Here is a 17,778-nt window from a genome sequence, read left to right as displayed (position 1 = left end):
TGAATGTGGCGTCTTTAAAAGGCTGTGTCCTGTCATTAGTGTGTTCTATTGCCTGTTCGTTATACTTGGCTGCCTTCATAATAGGGGAGTGGTTAAATACACTGTATGTTTCATTTAGTCAGAAATGGTTTTGTCGCATGCTGGTCACCTGTTTGGTAGTTAATGGAGAGCAAAGTTCTACTTCATATTTGACAATATATGTACAGTAATTGCGAGGGCCAACAGTCATGTGTTGTACGGTGACGGACATGGATTCAACAGCTCTGATCTACAAGGTCCTCTGTGCCCATAATGGGTCCTTTGAGCTGGGAGAATTGCGTGCCAACATTAGCACCATAGAAGATGACCTGGAAAGTGTTTTAGGGAATCAGGAGATGTTTACCAGGGCTGTCTCTAAGGGAAACAAACTGATAGTTGCCCAGACGAAGATGAGGTTATGCAGAGCTAAAGGATGTACTGGCTGCAGCAATTTACACCTGTGTAAGTTCTACCTTTATGGAACATGTCCATCCAATGAGAGGTAAACATTTTTTACTTTTCTGTTTTGTTTTTACTCTGGCAGTTATTTACCTGTCATGTTACTTGTATTCATTCAACTATTTTATTTCTTCCATTTTCTAAATTCATGTGGTCTTACAGAATGTGACATAGGTAATGCACTACAGTATAAATGTCAATTGCTACAGGTTCATGGCAGTTTGTAGATTTGACATTTAAGCCATTTAAAAATAATAATTCAAGAGCTAAATAACAAATCGCATCTCGCTCTTCTTGTGATTTCCAGACAAGGATGCCGTCTCTGCCATGAGCTGACGTCAGAGCACAACATCAGAGTCCTGAGAGAGCACCACCTGGAAGAACTGGACAGGAAGGAGCTGTGTACATTACTGCTGCAGAATGACAACGCCCTTTTACCCCCAGTATGTGCGTCATAGGCATTCAGAAAGTATTCAGACCCCTTGACTTTTTCAAAATGTTGTTATGTCACAGCCTTATTCTAAAATGGGTTAAATATTTTTTTCCCTCATTAATCTGCACCCAATACCGCATAATGACAAAGCGAAAACAGGCTTTTAGAAATTTGTGAAAATGTATTAAACATAAAAAACATATACCTTTTTTACATAAGAATTCGGACCCTTTGCTATGAGACTCGAAATTGAGCTCAGGTGCATCCTGTTTCCATTGATCATCATTGAGACGTTTCTACAACTCGACTGGAGTCCACCTGTGTTAAATTCAATTGATTGGACATGATTTGGAAAGGCACACACCTGTGTATATAAGGTCACACAATTGACAGTGCATGTCAGAGCAAAAACCAAGCCATGAGGTGTAGGAAATTGTCCGTTGAGCTCCGAGACAGGATTGTGTCGAGGCACAAATCTGGGGAAGGGTACCAAAATATTTCTGCAGCGTTGAAGGTCCCCAAGAACACAGTGGCCTCCATCATTCTTAAATGGAAGAAGTTTGGAACCACCAAGACTTCCTAGAGCTGGCCGCCCGGCCAAACTGAGCAATCGGGGGAGAAGGGCCATGGTCAGGAAAGTGACCAAGAACCCGATGGTCACTCTGACAGAGCTCTAGAGTTCCTCTGTGGAGATGGGAGAACCTTACAGAAGGACAACCATCTCTGCAGCACTCCACCAATCAGGCCTTTATGGTAGGGTAGCCAGACGGAAGCCACTCCTCAGTAAAAGGAACATGACATCCCGTTTGGAATTTGCCAAAAGGCACCTAAAGACTCTCAGACCAAGAGAAACAAGATTATCTGGTCTGATGAAACCAAGATTGAGCTCTTTGGCCTGAATGCCAAGCGTCACGTCTAGAGGAAACAGGTTTGCCAAGCTTGTAGTGTCATACCCAAGAAGAATCTAGGCTGTAATCGCTGCCAAAGGTGCTTCAACAAAGTACTGAGTAAAGGGTCTGAATAATTATGTAAATGTTTTTGCTTTGTCATTATGGGGTATTGTGTGTAGTTTGATGAGGGGGGGAAATAATTATAATACATACAATACATAAGGCTGTAATGAAATTTATAATTTTTTTGTCAAGGTGTCTGAATACTCTCTGAATGCACTGTTTGTCAGCCTCTTTACAATTTAAGTTGAATACAGACATAAAGATGCAATGCCAGCAGGGAACACAAGCTGATTCATACTTTTGATTCACAGGCATTGTATATTCAATGTTTATTTCCCCATGTCCAAAATGACTACTGATAAATGCATAGACTTGGTGCTATCATCCAAGTATGTGTACTAAACTGAGCGTGCAGATATCTGTACAAATAATGAATTTGAATTGGGACTGATGCACTTAAACAGAGTTTGCACTTATCCAATGTCCATATCAAGCCCAGGAGTGGTCTGTATTTGTCTCCAGGTTTGCTTCACATACAACAAAGGTATTGGAGAGTATGGCTACTGTCCTGACAAGGAGAGCTGCAGAAGACTCCACGTCTGTGAGCGCTACATCAGAGGAACCTGTGCTGCAGAGGTGGACTGTGACAGGTCTCACGACTTCTACGAGCCCCACCCGCTCAACACCCTGCAGCAGAGGGGAGTACCTAATGAACTGGTGGCATCCATGTTGTCCACCTACCACAACATCCAGGCAATCAGGGATACAATTGATGCTAGTGACAACCCACGTTGGTAAGATGCCTTGTAGAGTAGCCTACACTATCCTCGTCTCCGGGCTCAATTGCTATTGGATATAAATTCGGAGAGAGAGCTGGCAGGTGGCTGAGATTATACTGTACTGACTGTATTTTCTTATAATGCTGTCTAACTTTCTCTACTCATCCTCAGCAAAAAATACTCTGGTAACCACCTGCTGAAATCCAAAGCTTTACCCAGTCACTGGGATAAATCTTCAGTACCTGAAACTGGATTCAAGGTTCATAACAATGTTTTAACTCATAAGATCTTCCATCTGGTCAGAAGGCAGTGAAATATAAAGCTATTACATTGGTAAAATTAGATGTTCTTTTCAAATGCATTCTCTCTAGAGGGTTGCTCTGCAGAGTTCCTCAGCTGAGCACAAGAATATTCTGGATCTTTTCCATCAAACTATGACTGGCTTCAGTGTGAAGACTATTGAGAGGGTGCAAAATCGGATCCTGTGGGAGGTCTTTTTGTGGTAAGAATCACAACTCCTCATGCCAAAAGAAATGTATTCTACCCAAGAAATATATTCCTATTGTCTGCGTTAATTAAAGCAGTTACAACATACCATATGCAAACAGATGTAACATGTTAATGGTAACTGGTACTTTTCTAGTTTTCTAGCAGCAAACGAGCAGACACATGCAAATGCTATGAGGTGACATGCCAATGAAGATACTGACAAATTAATCTGTTGTTCCTCTCCCAAGGCAAGGAGATGTGATGAGAAAGACAAATGCAGGGAAGGAGAATGAGAAGCAGCTCTTCCATGGAACAGACTCTAAACACGTGGACGCTATATGCCTGCAGAACATAGACTGGAGGATGGGTGGAACACAAGGAACGCCCTATGGGCAAGGTGAGCTCTGCATTTCATTTGGTATCTAATAGATTTTTAGGTTTATATAAGAATTTATGTTACATGGAAATGGCATTGGACCACATCTTTTTTTTGCTATGCTCTTTCACGTCACATTGTGGAAATACAGTGGAAAAGTTGACAAAACAAATGTCTTTGTAATGTCACACTGTCACTGTGATTGTTCTAATTCTAACCCATGTCTTTCCAGGAAGCTACTTCTCCAAGGATGCCAAGTTCTCCCACAGCTACACCAGCCAGTCAGGAGTCAGGTCCATGTTTGTTTGTCGTGTGCTGGTGGGAAACTACACACAAGGACACTCTAGCTACCTCTGCCCCCCCTCAAAAGATGGAAGCCACACCATCTCCTATGACAGCTGTGTGGATGACATCTACAACCCCTCTGTATTTGTGGTGGTCGGGAAGCACCAGGTTTACCCAGAGTACCTTATTCAGTACAGGGAAGGGTCCAGGCCTGGGACCTATGTTCCAGCACCTAACTTTGTCCAAAACCAGAGCCACCACAATATGCACTGGAAACCTATTCCAGTCATGCTATGCTCACAAGCCACCCCTGTGCTGCCCAACACTGCAAGGTTCAGATCTCCTTGCGCAACAGGACCTGCCTTTGCCCAGCCCACACTCAGTACCCAGCCACTATTTTCACACTACTCAAACCCACTCAGGCCTCCCTCCAATCCCTCTGTTTCAAACCCTTCAAGACAGAGAACCCCCAGACCTACCTTGACACATGCTTCTGCACAGTTTGGCTCCCTTAACTCCTTGACACATCCATCGTTTCAGCCAGGCCTGATGACTTACGTCCCTTATCCACCACCCTGGGTCGGCTCTATGACCTCCATACCACGCGCACCTCCACCCAGGACAAGATCACAGTTTTCTAAAATGGAAGCAAAAAGTACATCTATGGCATCACTAGATAATCTATAATCCTTAGTAGTCTATTTTTTTAATTTAGAGGGAAATGAATTGTAAATAAATTGTATTTGTCGATTAAATGGTGTCCTTTTTAGCTCAGTTGGTAGAGCATGGTGCTTGTAATGCCATGGTAGTGGGTTTGATTCCCGGGACCGCCCATATGTAAAGGGCATGCACCCATGACTGTAAGTCACTTTGGATAAAAGCATCTGCTAAATAGCATGTATTATATAATGTGTAGTTCAGACAGTGTTGACAAAAGAATCAGAATTGGGCTGCCTGTGTAAACGCAGTCATAGTAGTTTCTGAATGCACCACTGCATAAAATAAAATGTAAATGTTTTTTCCACTTTTTAAGGTATTTGCTTCCCCCTAGGGGTGATGTTGCTGAAATGCGCCGTACTTATTCTGCATTACTCCTCACATCTCCTCAAACATCCAGTCAATTACTTTCTATTGGTCATTGAGTTTATTTAGTTAAACACAGAAATCCAACTACTTTACAAAATGTGTCAGCAGACCAGAAGTCCCAGAGTAAAGGATCAGCAGACCAGAAGTCCCAGAGTAAAGGATCAGCAGACCAGAAGTCCCAGAGTAAAGGATCAGCAGACCAGAAGACCCAGAGTAAAGGATCAGCAGACCAGAAGTCCCAGAGTAAAGGATCAGAAGTCCCAGAGTAAAGGATCAGCAGACCAGAAGTCCCAGAGTAAAGGATCAGCAGACCAGAAGTCCCAGAGTAAAGGATCAGCAGACCAGAAGTCCCAGAGTAAAGGATCAGCAGACCAGAAGTCCCAGAGTAAAGGATCAGCAGACCAGAAGTCCCAGAGTAAAGGATCAGCAGACCAGAAGTCTCAGAGTAAACGATCAGCAGACCATAAGTCCCAGAGTAAAGGAAACGTGCTCATCATATTCCTTGTTACTAGTTGAACATCACAGGAGGCTGCTGAGGGGAGAATGGCTCATAATAATGACCGAAACAGAGCAAATGGAATGGCATCAATCCCCTGGAAACCATGTGTTTGATATCATTCCACCAATTCCGCTCCAGTCATTACCACAAGCCCATTCTCCCCAATTAAGGTGCCACCAACCTCCTGTGTTGAACATTATTCTTGTTTCTTGCAAGGGTTTAACACACCAACTATGCATATTTGACATGAAAATGGAATTATCATTCAGAAACACTACAAATTGTCAACAGGTTGAACTTTGAATATCAAGTTGTTTAACTCCTCACTCTAGATGATGTGATAGTAGCAGAAGATGTGTCAGAAGTAGTGCTCGATGTGGAGTGGTGAGACCCTGAGAGTGTGGAAGAGTCTGTAAGTGGGGGAGTATGATGTGTGAGAAAGTGTGTGATAAGGTGTGCTCATTGAGGATGAAGGGGATAGTGGGTGAGAGGTACTGCTGGCAGAGAGAGTGCGAGTAGCTCTGGCTGAGATACTGTGACCCTGAGAGGGTGTGTCAGTTGAACGGAAAATGTGCGAGAAGTGGTGCTGGCAGGGGTAGTGAGTGTGCAAAAGGGGTTACTGGAGCGAGTGAGTGTGCGAGTGTGGGCAGTGCCAGGGCAAATGAATGTGTGAGAGGGGGCACTGGCTGAGGGAGTGAGTGTGCAAGAGGGGGCACTGGCTGAAGGAGTGAGTGTGCGAGAGGGGGCACTGGTTGAAGGAGTGAGTGTGCAAGAGGGGATGCTAGGTGGGGTAGTGAATGTATAAGAGAGGCTGCTGGTTGGGGTAGTGGGTGAATGAGAGGGGGTGCTGGTTTGGGTAAAGAGTTTATGAGGGAGTTTTCAGAATAAGGGAGTGTAAGACCAATTAGCTTGGCCTAAGGTTGTATCCAACAACTGAGAACTTGAGGCTGGCTTCAAGAGGACTGCAGATTGACTGAATCCCAATGGAGTTCGGGCAGGTTTTGGGAGACGTGAAGGGGGAAGAGAATCGGTTGGATTAGAGGAAGTGGTGGTAGCTTGAGATGGACTCAAAGTGTAGCAGTAGCTGTTGCTTGAATCCGGTTGGATGTTGGTTATTGGACTATGTAAGTGGATTGGATGGAGACAGTCTTGGGTGGAGCTGGAGCCGAAGAGGACCAGTGCATGACGCTATCATCATATTTGATGAGGAACTCGGGGGAACACCTGGTTCGCTTTAAACACCATATATATGGACGGGTCCAGGACATTGTCCACACATCTGTCATAGAGGGTGGGGGTTCCCTCGCCTTTTGGAGGGGGACGATGGAGGTACGTGTTCCCTCGTGTGTAGTCACCAACAACCACCCGACAACATACATGGACCTCACTCCTGAGTACTTGGCATCCCTGGCAAAGTAACTCCCTAACATTAACAGAGAACATCATCAGTAAAACAAAATGACAGACTATAGTGAGATAATGACTGCTTCTAAAATCTGACTACACTTCTGACAGATGGTTAACATGAGGTACCTTCGCCGTACACAGTTCCGTTGGTTCCACACAGCCTCCAGTCCAAGTTATCTCTGCAAATGGCGTCTACGTGTTTTGGGTCCGTTCCGTGGAAGAGATGTAGCTCCTTGCTGTTTTAACCTCCATTGTTTTTTTTCACCAAATCTCTTTTCCTAAAGAAACAGGGATAAAAACAGCTGCTTCCCCATAATCACATTCAAGCCAGGGTTTACATAGCATTTTGGAAGTAACACGCTGGGATTGTGTGTGAGAGTTGATGTAAACATACCACTGGAAGACTTCCCAGAGGTCCCTGTTTTGGACCCTCTCGATGCGGGTGATTTGGAAGCCCCTCATGGTCTTGTTGAAAAGTTCCTGGACCTTCTGATAGTCCCTGTCAGAACTCAGAAGAGTGACTGTCTGCAGGAGAAAACAAAATGGTTGTCACTGCTGAAACAAAAAGTTGAACACTAACCTTCCTGTAAGCATAAGCAGAATTACCACATGTAAACAAGTGACCTTGTGTCCAATATCAGGTATGGCAGACCAATTCTGAGAGGGGTTGCATGGTCTATTTGTCCTGAGGATAAATATAAAAGAGAACATGACATTCAACACTAAGAAAATAAGTAGCTCAATTGAATAGCTATATTTAGTTCTCTACTTATTATCCACGTCTTGATTATGTCATTGTGAATGTTTATTAGGTTAAATACAGAACATGGTGCCCATCCTCATCCATACATTACCTGCTGTCTGCAGTTGAAACAAACACAGGACGTCACTTGACCATCCTTACAGTGCCGTATTTTTAGTTTTTTTGCGCCATGTCTGTAATTACAAGAATAACTATTTGAACCATGTCTGTTGCAAATTAAATATATTTTGCACAAGAGTGTTGTGTGTTACCTCTGAAACGCTCATAAGACTGCAGTGAACTTCACCACAGCACTTTGATCCTCCTGGTACCTTTTCTCAAGGTCTTGCCTGGTGATGGACGACAGTCTCTTCCTGTGATTTATAGAAAAAAAAACTCAAATTCAAGGGGAACAACCGTTTACTATATCTATTATTGTCCTCGTAACACATCAGCCTGTTTGAGTGTTTCACACCACTTACGATGGATGCGTACTGGACCCATTTGCCGTACTCGTCCTCCCAGAACCATGCCCACTCTGTGGTGAGTACGTACATGGGCTCGGTCACAGAGGGAAGTGTGGATGGAAGGTGAACTTCACTGAATCCGTGGCTCATGACTTCAAAATGTACTCACTTGGATCCCTCACTGTGAAGCCATAAGAAAATGTAAATGGTAAAGCAATCAATCCCCATGACCAATTCCCATTACAAGAATGTACTTCATTCACACTGCAAATTATTTGTATCTAATTTAATATGACATAACATACTGCACCTTTGTATCTTAGAAGGGTCACAGAAATCTCTCTAGATTGCTTTGTTTTTCTGGCAGGGCAAATGCAGTCTGACCATTCTTCACTTCCCAATTGTAGGGCCTTTTATAGTGGATGCTCCAGCATTAATCTGAACAGACGTTAGGTTTATATAACAGACGTTACATTTATGTAACAGTCTGTCATGAGAGATTTGTGTTAGCCAGAAGGACAACAGAATATCCTGCCATGGCCTTCATTCACAAAATTGATGCTAGGCTTTTAGTGTTGCTTTGAAAGGTTTATCAAATGAAGCACAACATAGTACATTATTGTGGATGTACAGTACATGGTTGATGTTGTCCTATGAGGAGGATATGGTATTGTGTATCTACTGACAACCTTTAGATCTAGATAAACTCATATCCAGCCAGCTATCCTGGATTCTGTCGGAGTAAGAAAGGGGGCAAAAAGTTCCCCTGATCTCAGGTGTCCTGCCAAAGCAAACGTGGGAAAATTAAACATCCCAGCAACGCTTTCCCTCTTAAACTTGACCTTGTTTGCAGTGCCCCTTGACAAAGAACAGCCAGATCTCATTCCTCACTGTCAACAAACAACTTGATGTGTCATAAAAAAAATCCTCCTCCCTAATGCACTATCCTCCCTAATGTTAACATTTTCAATCGACCCTCCCCTTGTACTGCAAAAAGAATTGAACACCCTCTCCCCTTATAAACTCAGAAAAAAAAGAAACGTCCCTTTTTCAGGACCCTGTCTTTCAAAGATAATTCGTAAAAATCCAAATAACTTCACAGATCTTCATTGTAAAGTGTTTAAACACTGTTTCCCATGCTTGTTCAATGAACCATAAACAATTAATGAACATGCACCTGTGGAACGGTCATTAAGACACTAACAGCTTACAGACAGTAGGCAATTAAGGTCACAGTTATGAAAACTGAGGACACTAAAGAGGCCTTTCTACTGACTATGAAAAACACCAAAAGAAAGATGTCCAGGGTCCCTGCTCATCTGCGTGAACGTGCCTTAGGTATGCTCCAAGGAGGCATGAGGACTGCAGATGTGGCCAGGGCAATAAATTGCAATGTCCGTACTGTGAGACGCCTAAGACAGCGCTACACAGGATGACAGCTGATCCTCCTTGCAGTGGCAGAACACGTGTAACAACACCTGCAGAGGATCGGTACATCCGAACATCACACCTGTGGGACAGGTACAGGATGGCAACAACAACTGCCCGAGTTACACCAGGAACGCACAATCCCTCCATCAATGCTCAGACTGTCCACAATAAGCTGAGAGAGGCTGGACTGAGGGCTTGTAGGCCTGTTGTAAGGCAGGTCCTCACCAGACATCACCGGCAACAACGTTGCCTATGGGCACAAAGCCACCGTCGCTGGACCAGACAGGACTGGCAAAAAGTGCTCTTCGCTAATGAAACGTGGTTTTGTCTCACCAGGGGTGATGGTCGGATTTGCGTTTATCGTCGAAGGAATGAACGTTACACCGAGGCCTGTACTCTGGAGTGGGATCGATTTGGAAGTGGAGGATCCATCATGGTCTGGGGCGGTGTGTCACAGCCTCATCGGACTGAGCTTGTTGTCATTGCAGGCAATCTCAACGCTGTGCGTTACAGGGAAGACATCCTCCTCCCTCATGTGGTACCCTTCCTGCAGGCTCATCCTGACAAGATCCTCCAGCATGACAATGCCACCAGCCATACTGCTCATTCTGTGCGTGATTTCCTGCAAGACAGGAATGTCAGTGTTCTGCCATGGCCAGCGAAGAGCCCGGATCTCAATCCCATTGAGCACATCTGGGACCTGTTGGATTGGAGGGTGAGGGCTAGGGCCATTCCCCCCAGAAATATCTGGGAATGTGCAGGTGCCTTGGTGGAAGAGTGGGGTAACATCTCACAGCAAGAACTGGCAAATCTGGTGCAGTCCATGAGGAGGAGATGCACTGCAGTACCTAATGCAGCTGGTGGCCACACCAGAAACTGACTGTTACTTTTGATCTTGACCCCCACTTTGTTCAGGGACACATTATTCCATTTCTGTTAGTCACATGTCTGTGGAACTTGTTCAGTTTATGTCTCAGTTGTTGAATCTTGTTATGTTCATACAAATATTTACACGTTAAGTTTGCTGAAAATAAACGCAGTTGACAGTGAGAGGACATTTCTTTTTTTGCTGAGATATATACATACAGTTGAAGTCGGAAGTTTACATACACTTAGGTTGGAGTCATTAAAACTCGTTTTTCAACCACTCCACACATTTCTTGTTAACAAACTATAGTTTTGGCAAGTCGGTTAGGACATCTCCTTTGTGCATGACACAAGTAATTTATCCAACAATTGTTTACAGACAGATTATTTCACTTATAATTCACTGTATCACATCTCCAGTGGGTCAGACGTTTACATACACTCAGTTGACTGTGCCTTTAAACAGCTTGGAAAATTCCAGAAAATGATGTCATGGCTTTAGATGTCAGGAATTGTGAAAAACTGAGTTTAAATGTATTTGGCTAAGGTGTATTTAAACTTCCAACTTCAACTGTATATACACACACACACACACACACACACACACACACACACACACACACACACACACACACACACACACACACACACACACACACACACACACACACACACACACACACACACACACACACACACACACACACACACAAACACACAAACATTTTTTTTTTATGTGTAATTTATTACTCCTGTCGACAGCACTGTATGAGCAGAGAAAAATACTTCCCCGCCCCTGTCAACAGCACCCCCAACCTAAAACATCTCCCCACAGCCATGAATCTACACAGAACATATTGACAAACAGGTTAAAAGGTTAATCACGTCACCTTCTGTGCACAGCCCTCGCTCCTTGCATCATGATCTCTGGTAGATAAAGTATAATTGATGACCGGATCAAGAGATCAGTTCAGGGTAGAAATAATCTGATGAATCTTCAGAGGATAAGATGAGAAGAGCACTACGATAAAAGACTCAACGTTTCCAGAACAGGAAGAGGATTTATTTTTGTTCTCATTTTCAAAAGTGTGTTTTGGAAAACCACAACCGGATTAAAACCAACAATGTGCAATGCTACTCCGAGGGGATAACATACCGGAATCTAGACACCGGAATTATTGTACCTGGGCTGTGAATCTGGGATATGGCTCTCTCCAGACACAGAGACAGGGAATAGATAGATTTATGATTTGGGATAGAGCCGGAACTCTGTGTAAATATCAGTGGTTCAGGACATGACATACTATATTACTCAAGGTGCCAACCAGCCACATAGAACCAACTCACATTTGGCTTTTTAAAGAGACAGAGACCAAAGCACAGAAAATATCAGGTTTAACACAGAAGCTGCATTGAAAAGGCATTAGGCCTGGCCCCCATCATCATCATCATAATCATCACAGTGATAAGTAGCTTACAGAGTGGGTGGGGCCAGAGCTGCATCGCTCACTTCCCACCCACCCCTCCCATCTCTGTCCAATCAGACGATAGCATCAAAGCCATTTAGAATGTTCATTTTGTTCTGTTCTCATTGTAAAAAGGCAAAATAATATTAAGCATTTCAGAGAAAACAAATAAAATGTGTTCAAATCTGTCTGAACCATTTGGTAGAAGTCAATTCCTTTGTTCAGCCCACTCTGAACAGAGCTTAATTCCTATTTCACAAAAAGGACATTATCATCAATATTAAAGGACGAATCAGAAATGAGGTTTGTGTGTATCACGTTTGAGGTTACCTCCCCCCAGATCCATCAATGACCGGCAGAGGATATCACTCACACAGTTAGCATGTTAGCGGCTAAAGGGTCAGTCTATGTATTTCCTTTGGGAGAGAGAACACATAACTCTTGGGGTGAATTCACCCCTTATAGACTAGACCCGTGGCAGTTCCACTGCATCTGTTAACAGACTATATAGAGTACATAAGACACCATTTATCCACAAACCCGCATACCAGTAGGCAGAAACAAGAGGCAGTCCTGCAGTTCATAACCATTCCTTTGTAAAAATGAACCACCCTTCACGGACACCCAGACAAATATTACACTTTAAAAAAAAACATTGTCCTTTGTCTTTTTTTTTTTTCAATTATAAAATATTTCATCACTTGACAGTACAGTACAGGTACACACAGACAAAGCGCTCTCACATAGAGAACACCCCCACCCCCTGTACATACACTGACACACAAGTCACATTCCTCTCAGTGTGAGTGTGGATGAATGTGTATCATAATGGCTTGGGGGGGTGGGAGTGAGTCTGTGTGTGGATCAGAGCCAGAGGTCTTCTGGGAGAATGAGTTTTTAATACTGTCAGTGTGTTAGTGTAATTAAGGTGACGTAAGTACGACTCCGCAAAAGACAGGGAACCAATCGGGGGACCCCTTGTTTCCCCTATAAAGGTTATACGTAAGCTTACCACCTGTATAGTGCAGTTCAATGTCCTATTGAGATTGACAACCACACAAAGATCAGTGTCCGCAATAATACTGTATGTGACTGGTCCTGCTTCCTCTGTAGCCACCATCAGATTGGTCAGTCTTGCTTTCCTGTAATTTGTACTGTAGTGGCACACTTACATCGTTTGGAAAACAATTTCAAACTCCAAAAGACAGAGAGGGGGAGAGACACGAGGGTGGTGGGGTGTAAGGCTACATTGTAAACACCACCCCGTTTAATCTATCGCTATGACAACGTCACAGAGTTCCAAAGTCTCAGCTCGGTGTGGGTGGTGCCAAACCCACAGTGTGAGGGGGACAAACTCAGACTGGGTGGAGCCTAGCTTAACATGGGAGGAGTCTAGCTCAGCGTGGGAGGAGCATGCGTTCCAGGGCACACTGCAGGTGCTCCCAGTTCTTCCAGATGACTGCCAGTAGGGACAAACCCACGCATGTGAGCGCCAGGTGCACGCGGCTCCGCAGGAGGGGCGCGGTGAACTTGGCCGCCGTGGAAACGCACACCAGGATCACCGTGACGATGGCCAGCATGATGTTGATGCATTTCCCCAGCAGCACCTTGGCGTCTGTGTTCTCCACCTGAACCGTCTGCTGCTGCTGCTGCTGGAGCTCCAGCTTACAGACACGCGTCTGACAGGACTCCAGAGCCTCCTGTAAACACAGAAAAACACGCATTCAGTTAACATTTGACACACAGGCTTAGATAAAGTTACTGACTATATACAGCTTAGATAGATTTGCAGAGGGCATGTTTGTAGATGTGTGTGTGTGTACATACCTGGATGTCCCTAGCTCTCTCGTAGGCCTGGTAAGCCACCTTCTCCTCGATGCTGGCCAGCTCCTGCTTCAGGTTACTGGTCTCATGCTGGTGCAGCTCTGTCAGGTCATTTAACTGGTCCTCTAACCGCTCAAACCTATTAGGGAGAGGGAGAAAGGGAGGGGGGATAGAGAGAGAGAAAGGGAGGGGGGATAGGAGAGAGGGAGAAAGGGAGGGGGATAGAGAGAGAGGGAGAAAGGGAGGGGGGGATAGAGAGAGAGGAGAAAGGGAGGGGGGAGAGAGAGAGGGAGAAAGGGAGGGGGGTAGAGAGAGAGAAAGGGAGGGGGGATAGAGAGAGAGGGAGAAAGGGAGGGGGATAGTGAGAGAGGGAGAAAGGGAGGGGGGGATAGAGAGAGAGAAAGGGAGGGGGAAGAGAGAGAGAGAAAGGGAGGGGGGATAGAGAGAGAGGGAGAAAGGGAGGGGGGATAGAGAGAGAGGGAAAGGGAGGGGGGATAGAGAGAGAGGGAGAAAGGGAGGGGGGAGAGAGAGAGAAAGGGAGGGGGGATAGAGAGAGAGAGAAAGGGAGGGGGGATAGAGAGAGAGGGAGAAAGGGAGGGGGGAGTAGAGAGAGAAAGGGAGGGGGGGATAGAGAGAGAGGGAGAAAGGGAGGGGGATAGAGAGAGAGGGAAAGGGAGGGGGAGAGAGAGAGAGAAAGGGAGGGGGGGATAGAGAGAGAGAAAGGGAGGGGGGATAGAGAGAGAGGGAGAAAGGGAGGGGGGATAGAGAGAGAGGAGAAAGGGAGGGGGGAGAGAGAGAGAAAGGGAGGAGGGATAGAGAGAGAGAGAGAAAGGGAGGGGGGATAGAGAGAGAGGGAGAAAGGGAGGGGGGATAGAGAGAGAGGGAAAGGGAGGGGGGAGAGAGAGAGAAAGGGAGGGGGATAGAGAGAGAGGGAGAAAGGGAGGGGGGATAGAGAGAGAGGGAGAAAGGGAGGGGGGATAGAGAGAGAGGGAGAAAGGGAGGGGGGAGAGAGAGAGAAAGGGAGGGGGGATAGAGAGAGAGAGAGAAAGGGAGGGGGGATAGAGAGAGAGAGAGAAAGGGAGGGGGGATAGAGAGAGAGGGAGAAAGGGAGGGGGGATAGAGAGAGAGGGAGAAAGGGAGGGGGATAAGAGAGAGAGAGAAAGGGAGGGGGGATAGAGAGAGAGGGAGAAAGGGAGGGGGAGAGAGAGAGAGGGAGAAAGGGAGGGGGGATAGAGAGAGAGGGAGAAAGGGAGGGGGGATAGAGAGAGAGGGAGAAAGGGAGGGGGATAGAGAGAGAGGGAGAAAGGGAGGGGGGATAGTGAGAGAGAAAGGGAGGGGGATAGAGAGAGAGGGAAAGGGAGGGGGGGAGAGAGAGAGAGAAAGGGAGGGGGATAGAGAGAGAGAGAGAAAGGGAGGGGGGATAGAGAGAGAGGGAGAAAGGGAGGGGGGATAGAGAGAGAGGGAGAAAGGGAGGGGGATAGAGAGAGAGAGAAAGGGAGGGGGGATAGAGAGAGAGGGAGAAAGGGAGGGGAGAGAGAGAGAGGAGAAAGGGAGGGGGATAGAGAGAGAGGGAGAAAGGGAGGGGGATAGAGAGAGAGGGAGAAAGGGAGGGGGATGAGAGAGAGGGAGAAAGGGAGGGGGGAGAGAGAGAGAGGGAGAAAGGGAGGGGGATAGAGAGAGAGGGAGAAAGGGAGGGGGGATAGAGAGAGAGAGAGAGAGAGAGAGAGGGGGAGAGAGAGAGAGAGAGAGAGAGAGAGAGAGAGAGAGAGAATGATGAGTCTTATTATTTAATGCACAGGTTCAATTCCAAAGCAAACATTTTTACATTTTTTGTCATTTAGCAGACGCTCTTATCCAGAGCGACTTACAGTAGTGAATGCATACATTTCATTTCATTTCATGCATTTTTTTTTGCACTGAAAACCTGTGTCCATCTCTTCCTTCACCAATGTGTGTGTGTGTGTTCTCTGTTTGTGGTGTGTGAAGCATTATCTACATAAGCATGTTGATACATCAGCCCTAAGTTGACAGTATCAACAGCCAACAATATTAAAAACAAGATTACGGTTCAAGGTGGGAAATCGTGAAGCAGGCCTAGATAAGCATAAAGTGAAACAGCTAGAACGATGGCGGTCTGCATGGAGGATGTTGTTGGTACGTCTGTATGGAGGATGTTGTTGGTACGTCTGTATGGAGGATGTTGTTGGTACGTCTGTATGGAGGATGTTGTTGGTGCGTCTGTATGGAGGATGTTGTTGGTACGTCTGTATGGAGGATGTTGTTGGTACGTCTGTATGGAGGATGTTGTTGGTACGTCTGCATGGAGGATGTTGTTGGTACGTCTGCATGGAGGATGTTGTTGGTACGTCTGTATGGAGGATGTTGTTGGTGCGTCTGTATGGAGGATGTTGTTGGTGCGTCTGTATGGAGGATGTTGTTGGTGCGTCTGTATGGAGGATGTTGTTGGTACGTCTGTATGGAGGATGTTGTTGGTGCGTCTGTATGGAGGATGTTGTTGGTACGTCAGGATGTTGTTGGTACGTCTGTATGGAGGATGTTGTTGGTACGTCTGCATGGAGGATGTTGTTGGTACGTCTGTATGGAGGATGTTGTTGGTGCGTCTGCATGGAGGATGTTGTTGGTACGTCTGTACGGAGGATGTTGTTGGTACGTCTGTATGGAGGATGTTGTTGGTACGTCTGTACGGAGGATGTTGTTGGTACGTCTGTATGGAGGATGTTGTTGGTACGTCTGTACGGAGGAAGACTATTGGGGAGAAGTGTCTGAAAGATTAGTTTCTTTTATACCCAGAAATGAGGGTGTGTTTGTGCTTGCTTACTGTATTAATTTGTGTGTGTGGGTCTGTGTGTGTATATGTGTGTGTTCGTCATTGTGTCTACACCAACCTGTATCTCTCCTCCTGCAGCGTCTGTGTGATGAAGCTGTAGTCGCTCTTGAACTGGCTTTTCAGGGACTCCATGTCCTCGGCCAGCTGTGCCTGGGCCTCCCTAATCTCCCTGACCTCCTCCAGCACCTCCCCCAGCCTCCCTTGAGAGTCCGACCTCCCCGGCCCACCCCCTGACCCCAACCCCGACCCCCCCGCCGGGTTCCCGTTGGAGTCTGCCGACACGGAGGTCCCCGTGGAACATTCGTCATCGCTGGGGTACTTGGCCTTGGCAATCGTGGTGGCGCTGCCGCTCAGCGCCCGGGCCCCGGCTCCGCCTTCCGCCTGGAGCCCCGCCCCCGTCTCCATGGAGCTCTTCATGTGGGCGATGTTGTCGGCACTGCCGAACTTGTTGCGGATGAGGTTGGCGAACTCCCGCGACTTGTTGAAGAAGAAGGGGGGCGAGAGGGAGACCCCGGGGCCGATGGTCTTGACCTTGTCCATTGCCGGGTTGCGCGCGCTGGCCGAGCTTACGTCCCGCAGGCTGCCGTCCTTTTGGCCATCCTTGCCCCCCTCCCCCCGGGCATCTCTGGGCGGGTGCTTGGCCCCGTTGGCCTCCTCCTTCATACGGCGGTGGTACTGCTCCAGCTTCCGCTGCAGCTGGGCGATGCTGTGGGCAGACTTCTGGTTCTTCTTCTCAAACACCTGGCAGACCCACAGGAGAGGCAAAGGGTCAAATGAAAGATACTGCTATAATTGCTGCATTTTCTTTAAAAGGTGGCTTGTAAACATTCAGCGCACTTGGCAGATGCAGTTATGTAGCATCATAAAAGGAGAAATCAGTGGGATGTAATTGGACTGACCTGGCGTATGCGTGCCACCTGCTGCTTGTCGGCGTTGTTGACCAGTTTGAGGTACTCTGCCACGTTCTGGTCCCTGGCTGTCTGTTCCACCTTGATCTGCTCTGTCACCTTGGGGGAGATCAACAGGTCAACACAGAGACTAACACACAGCTGGGCCCATGCTCCTGCTCTCTCTTTCTCCCTCTCACACACACACTCACCTTGAGTATCTTCTGCTGCAGGCTGTCGATGGCCAGACGGCCCTTAGTGAAGTCCAGGCCCACGCCCCCCTCTCCCCCATCAGACACCAGGTTGGACTCAGAGCCCCCCCGCCGCATCGGTACCGGGAGGCTGAGGATGTTGTTACCATCGCTGCCGCGCTCCGCCTAGACACACACACACACAGACAGACAGACAGACAGACAGACAGACAGACAGACAGACAGACAGACAGACAGACAGACAGACAGA

At 46.5% G+C, this 17,778-nt stretch overlaps 2 protein-coding genes across 5 annotated transcripts in view; one reads left to right on the top strand and one right to left on the bottom strand.

The window, feature by feature from the left end:
• The first annotated feature begins 120 nt into the window (after positions 1-120).
• LOC106609386 (protein mono-ADP-ribosyltransferase PARP12) lies at positions 121-4,821 on the top strand. The gene is made up of 7 exons (XM_045722097.1): positions 121-520; positions 785-920; positions 2,386-2,657; positions 2,814-2,901; positions 3,014-3,144; positions 3,380-3,528; positions 3,740-4,821. Exons 1-7 carry the CDS (start codon positions 228-230, stop codon positions 4,477-4,479), a joined length of 1,809 nt encoding a protein of 602 aa, XP_045578053.1. The 5' UTR covers positions 121-227; the 3' UTR covers positions 4,480-4,821.
• Positions 4,822-11,008: 6,187 nt separating this feature from the next.
• Positions 11,009-17,778, bottom strand: part of LOC106609443 (transmembrane and coiled-coil domain protein 3) — a 55,528-nt gene continuing 48,758 nt past the window's right edge. The window contains exons 2-6 of one of the 4 annotated variants that reach the window (XM_014208293.2): positions 17,529-17,693; positions 17,329-17,436; positions 16,488-17,170; positions 13,585-13,720; positions 11,009-13,457 (exon numbers count right to left, since the gene is read on the bottom strand). In XM_014208293.2, the coding sequence (XP_014063768.2) occupies positions 13,155-13,457; positions 13,585-13,720; positions 16,488-17,170; positions 17,329-17,436; positions 17,529-17,693 (1,395 nt within the window). In that variant the 3' untranslated portion in view covers positions 11,009-13,154. Of the gene's footprint in view, positions 13,458-13,584; positions 13,721-15,338; positions 16,348-16,487; positions 17,171-17,328; positions 17,437-17,528; positions 17,694-17,778 lie in introns of those variants that run through there. The other 3 variants (XM_014208291.2, XM_045722096.1, XM_014208290.2) reach the window with 3 other exon arrangements.

This window comes from Salmo salar, chromosome ssa07 (genome assembly GCF_905237065.1).
Source record: "Salmo salar chromosome ssa07, Ssal_v3.1, whole genome shotgun sequence".
NCBI classification, from domain to species: Eukaryota; Metazoa; Chordata; class Actinopteri; order Salmoniformes; family Salmonidae; genus Salmo; species Salmo salar.
Note: the sequence above shows the minus strand (reverse complement) of the source record. Positions and strands in the feature narration are given on the sequence as shown.

Excerpts from the sequence above, each read along its gene's own strand:
- LOC106609386 (XM_045722097.1), top strand. The coding sequence starts at position 228 with ATGTGTTGTACGGTGACGGACATGGATTCAACAGCTCTGATCTACAAG. Across the intron at positions 521-784 it reads ACATGTCCATCCAATGAGAG|ACAAGGATGCCGTCTCTGCC; the intron begins GTAAACATTTTT and ends TGTGATTTCCAG. Across the intron at positions 2,658-2,813 it reads GCTAGTGACAACCCACGTTG|CAAAAAATACTCTGGTAACC; the intron begins GTAAGATGCCTT and ends ACTCATCCTCAG.